Source organism: Agelaius phoeniceus, chromosome 3, assembly GCF_051311805.1.
Source record: "Agelaius phoeniceus isolate bAgePho1 chromosome 3, bAgePho1.hap1, whole genome shotgun sequence".
Taxonomy (NCBI): Eukaryota; Metazoa; Chordata; class Aves; order Passeriformes; family Icteridae; genus Agelaius; species Agelaius phoeniceus.
In genome coordinates this window covers 112,155,201-112,161,200 of record NC_135267.1, presented here as the reverse complement: position 1 = coordinate 112,161,200, position 6,000 = coordinate 112,155,201, and the positions used below count along the sequence as shown (strand labels likewise).

The 6,000-nt window shown below is 39.8% G+C and overlaps 1 protein-coding gene across 1 annotated transcript in view; it reads right to left on the bottom strand.

Annotated features, from left to right (window-relative positions):
• Window positions 1–2,544: 2,544 nt before the first annotated feature.
• Window positions 2,545–6,000, bottom strand: part of ACYP2 (acylphosphatase 2) — a 33,130-nt gene continuing 29,674 nt past the window's right edge. Inside the window, exon 4 of the mRNA XM_054630523.2 lies at window positions 2,545–3,359. Coding sequence (XP_054486498.2) covers window positions 3,245–3,359 — 115 coding nt within the window. The 3' untranslated portion in view covers window positions 2,545–3,244. The remainder of the gene's footprint in view (window positions 3,360–6,000) is intronic.

Below are 6,000 nucleotides of genomic sequence, written 5' to 3'. Positions count from 1 at the left end.
ACAATTTCACGACTGATTTACAGTGTTATTCATCAGAAACTACTTTTAAATATTTATATTTGCACTTACGTATATTAAGTTCTATAGTAACATCATCTAATTGTGGAAGACAACTGGTCTCCTCCTCATTACTCAAACCATTCAGGAATTTTGATTGGTAAAACCTTCCAACCCACTCCTGCAGCCCTTTTAACCAAAAGTGAGGTTGTTCCTCCTTTGATCTTCCATGTCAGGAATTTTTATTCAATTATGCCAATATTAATATCAAATGAGTTGGGGCAAGTTTAGTTATTTTAAGTGCCTGCAGTGTTTTTTGAGGCAAAAATAACCTCTCTTTAATCCTAATACTTTAACCCACTACACAACAGACTGTGAGGAGCCTTTAAGAAAGAACAGTACTACAGAAATCTCAATTTACAGCATCGCTTTTGTATAAACAGACTCTAAAAAATAAATGATAGCAGAGAGCAGTGTTTGCCCTCATCCCTCACTGCAGCATTCCCTCCACAGCAGAGTGCTTGCAGCAGCACAGAGCCATGCATTAATCAGGAAGCTCCAGTGACTAATCCAGTTCACTCTGTCTAGTAAGAGGATTCCAGCAGCAAACATGCCCAGTTTTCTAAGAAGAAAGCAAGCCAAGCAAGGCAGCTCCTGAGGACATCAAGAAAATAAGAAGTGACAGATTGGTGTCACCTAAGAGAAAGTATGGCAGGAGATGCCACCATGCTTTTCTCCACACAGAAACCAAGAACGAGCAGATCCAGCAGAACATCCCTGTCCTGCAAGGTTACATCACTCCTGATGAGGAACAAAGCTCTCCTTCTGCTCATGGCCTTGGCAAGGCTTTATTTTTTTATTCTTTAATCAAATAAAAACAAACCCATACATTTCTGAAATGCCTGTAATTTAGGAGTTAAACTCTGATTTTAATTAACGTGTCTAGCCTTTAAGCTTAATGAGGTGAATCTTCCTAAATTCTAGTAGAACACAAGTCAGGCACAAGATTTTCCCCTCAAGAAAGTCAGCACTGTCCAAAATACCCAAACAACTTGTGGAAGTCTGTTCCCAGTATTTATTTCCAAGTCTTAATCCTTTTTAGATAGAAACTATCAGGAGAACAGAATAGAAACTATAGACAGAAACTACTTCAATTTAAATAGAAACTATTTAGTGGGAAGTATTTCCACTTACAGCAAGAATGAAGCTGACCTACACATCATACAGTCTTGCTGCATTGCATTTTGAAAAAATAAAATTCAGGGGTATCTGTGGTTATAACTGAGTAGTATTAGTATGGAGTAGAAAAGGAAGTATGTCTCAACTCAGTTTTGATGTCTAGTTATCCAACTGTTCTTGCTTTTTCTTCTATCTTACCATTGGGATTCTTTGGCTCCTCAAAACCAATGATGCTCTCATTAAATCTAGAGACACTGCTCTGCTGTTCTGCACACACTGCACTTCCACAAATGGGATGACTTTGGACTCAGGATACTTTACCAGAATCTGAGGATTAAATAAAATGAGAAGATTAATGCCCACAGTACCAGCCAAGGCTCCATTAGTTTCAGGAACACAGCACAGAAAAATGCTCTCTCTACACAATTCCTCCCCAAAAAAGTGAGTATTTTAAATGGTTGCTTGCCTTCCTCAAGCCTTGCCTTTCTAGGGGAGTTGGGGTAAAATCCCCAGGTCCCTGTGAGCACCCAGTTCCACCCCTGGAACACATTATAACAACTTTTGGCTGCTCTTCCTCTGTATCCAATGACCCCTTTGTTTTTTGCCTTCCTCTCTCCTTGTTCCTCAAAATACGAGCAAAGCACTTGGCAGGAACATCTTTGACTTAGGGGGTATTTTCTGCCAGGTAGCTCCAAGGAAAATGTAAACTACTTTGTTAGGCAGGACGCAGTTTTCCACGAGGATGGAACATTTATTGAGCTCCTGCTACACTTGAACTTTGCCATTTACCATCAGCTGAACACGGGCCATTGACCACCACTTCAACAATGGGGGCTTGTGTATAATCACAGAACAATTCATAAGCAGCTCCTGCAAATTCTAGAAAGGAGATTTTACTGCTTAACACAAAGGGCCAAAGAAAAAAATCAACCTAGTGGTGAGCAGAAATACCTTTCTAGGCACACATGCACTGATGGAGAAGTGCAGTGCTTAAGTTAGGAAATGTCCTTCCCAAAATTCAAACCATGAGCTGCAGATTTGGTGCAGCTGCCCAAACTGACACCACCTGCCCCAGGAAGGGGGACAGGGCAGCCAGGGGGAAACACCAGCTTTAGGATCCTCATGAAGTCTCCCTGAAGGTTCTAATCCTGACCCACAAGCACTGCAGGAGTGAGGATCCAGGTCTGATCCAGTCCTGACTAACTCCAGGGTGCCTGTGGAGACAGTGCTGGATACAGGAACTGGACCCACAATGGATCAGACTTATCCAGGATTTATTAGAACTTCCATGGACTTCAGGAGATGGATGTGGGTGCAGGTTCCACCACACAGTCTTAACTCAGGAGCAAACACACACCCATAAGGAAAATCACTTAAATCTTCAATTTTAGTAAGAACAGCAAAATAGCAAAGAGATTAAAACATCCTTTAGAGTCAGCATGGATGTAAGCTACAGATAGACAAGGAAAAAAACAGGGTGAGAGGCCACACATTTCATCACCTTGGAACAAGATTTATCTGAATTATTATGGAGAATTTTAAACCAGAGCTGGTTAGATAATCTTAGTTTGAAATAACATTTATTTTAAATTACCACTATAACCTTATTAATTGTCACATAGAGCCTGGTCTATAACAGGCTTGTTACAGAGAACTCTCAAGTGTTCCAGTTCTGTAGTTGCATATTTTTTGTGAGATTACAAACAGTAGAACATAAATTTATTATTTTTCATCTAAATATGACTCACAGTGTAAATATTAGGTACCATCTGGTTGTATGTAACAAGTCTCATTGTGCACAAATAATCACCAGCACTTCTAGGCTTTTATCTGTCTTTCAAAGCTGCCATAAATTAGATATTGGCATTTTAGACACTAAATGTTGACATTCATGGTGCAAGATGTCTAACACAGCAACAGGAATTCTTACTTGGTAGGAACAGGGAGCATTTATGTTTATCCCTAGTACAGAAAAGCATCCCAATGCTCTTGTGACATTTGATGGAGGCACAGAAATTATCATGCAGCAGAAATGTCAGAGTTTTGTGCTTAGTGAGGTGCTCTCCTGTTAGTATCTAGTGTTGAAATCCGAGAAGTCAAGCTTGGAGATCTCCTTCTCGTTGGAAAAATTTGTTTTATCGATGCGGGAACTTGGGCTTCCAACTTTGCTCAGCCAGGATTTCCTGCAGGAAAAATAAGAGAGGGTTGGCAGATAAGGAACTGCACATGTGGGGGTTATTCTCTGTCATGTCTTCATTCACTTTTACTTTTTTAAGAGCCATAAAAAGCATCTTTCAATAAGGAAATTACCCCAAATCTGTTCTGTTTCCCCTTGCTTTCCCTTTAAAAGCAAACCAAACTCTTTAAAGGTATCAGTGTTTCCAGGGGATTTACAGAATATTACATAAAAACACAGCTGATAAAAAGGCTTAAACAGATTTACTGCAATGATCCCTTCTAAACACTATCAATAGTATTCCAACAGGTATAATTACCTTTGCAGAGTCAATACTGTGCTTTTAGCAAGGACCTACAAACCATGATAACTGAAAAGAGACAGAAAAACAGAATCCCAACAGCCAGTTTGCTCCTTGCTGGTAACTAAAAACATGGGAACAGGAAAGGAATGAGTTCAAAACCAGCAAAAAGACATCAATTATGTCAGAGCAATACTGATTTGTAATAAATACTGAATGTTACACTGGATAACTGGATACACAAACACTGGAAATGCAGCAGGTGAGTGCTTACACAGAGGTTTATTTACAAAAAACACTTGGTCAGTATTTTTGGTTGTACTAAACTCCCAGATGTAGAAGAGAGAAAGTATTTTATTGTACCATATTGAAGGAGAAATATATTTCCACACAAATGATTTTTAGAAGTTAGTATAGATACTTAACTGATTACTATTAAAAATAAATAATATTCACCTTATTCTGATTTGAAAACAATAGTTGTCTTATTAAGAGCTATGTTAATTAATCCTTTGCAGAATCCCACTGAGCATTGTAATCTGCAATATTCTAGCAATGAGACCTAATTTTGATGTCTTTATAAGGAGAATCATGCCCAGAAATCACTTACCTTGAGCCAGTAAATCAGTATATCACATCTGAGATACAGAAACACACCTTGCTAGAGACTCTACATGCAAGATTTTTTTAAAAGCAGTTATTGACACCAGAAAATGCTGCAAAACATCTCAAGGGGCTTCACCAGTTACCAGAGAGAAATAATTTTCCCATGAATCATGTTAGTCTCTCACAGATGGGTCTCATCACTGGCACAGACAGTTCTAAACTTGCATTCAATGTGACTTGAACAATAAAACAGAGCCTCTGTATGGAAAAACTTCCTACAAAACAGCGACCAGACCCAAGGATCTCACATTCCAAGTGTGACTTGCTTTATTTTAGCATAGAGAAACTAAAATACCTGTCAGATGCTTCCACTTCTTCACACCTCTTGTTCTTTGCTGCATGTTATGAACAACCTCCCTTCCTGTCTTAGATGAAGCCTTTCCAGTAAGGAATACGAAAAGGGAATAAAGAATCCAGGAGTAAAACAGGAGAACACAGCTTCCCAGTTCTGCTGGAAGCCTCAATACAGAGGGGATATTTCAACAGAGGGAAACAAGCCTAAGGACAGACCAGTCCCTTTTGTTTCATATTCAGAAAAAAAACCTGAAAATGGTTCTTGTTTATTTACCAGGAAAGTCTCTAACAGTTGGATGGCCTCTAGTGAGAAGAACGAACATGTATTTGAAATACTGAATTAATCTCCTGAAAATAGTAGAAATTGCTTTTTAAGTAATGTGATAGTTTGTTCACTACTTCCTTTTGTCTTCCCATTTTGAAGGTGAGCTTATCCTGGAAAAAACCAAAAGGAGCATAGTCCTTGTCCAGCCTTCACAACAAAAATTCATCCCTGGGTGCTTCCAAGTCCCAAATGTTGCTGGGTAAAGAAATATCTACAAATTCTGACTAGAGTAAACAATCCACTCTCAGCTCCACATACCCTCCCTTCACATGAATAAGGATGAAGCACAAATTATGAAAATCCAGTTAGAGCAACCCAGCTCCATGGAAACTCTTCACAGGATGTGTATGTTGTTTCTTATTTAATGCAGCAGGGAGGGGAGGAGGCAATATCTGGGAATTGCATGACTTTGAGCCTCAGCTCTGCATTGAGGGACTTTCCTCAGCCATCTCCCTCTCTCTGCTCAAGTGACAGCCCAGTCACCAGCACTTTGAAGAAGCACATTTTTCACAAGCTAAGAAAACAGAAAATCAGTATTTCCTAGAAGTTAAATGTCATCTCCAATCTCATCACTACCAGGGGTATTTATTTCCTTCAACAGTGAAGAAAAGGTTCTGTACTCTCCTCCTCAGCCTGTTCAATTTCCATTCACCTCAGATCTCTTCATGTGTGTAGACATGAGCTACAATTACTTGCATTTGGAATCTTAGCTTGTCATTTATAGCATCCATGTTAAAATTCACTGCTCCTTCCCACTTCTCAGGAGTGCAAAGACTCCCTCCCCCTCACTCATCTGAAGCAAACGAGGACATTTCTGAGAAGACACCACACAGGTTACTCTTGTTTTAAAGGATTTATTCCCAAAGGGACTGCTCCAATGAATCCAGAACAAGAGCTAGCCTCTAAATAGCCATTTCTGACCACGTTTAACTTCATGGAATGGTTTGGGTTGGGAAGGACCTTAAAACCCATCCAGTGCCACCCCCTGCCACAGGCAGAGACACATTCCACTGTCCCAGGTTGCTCCAAGCCCCATCCAACCTGGCCTTGGACACTGCCAGG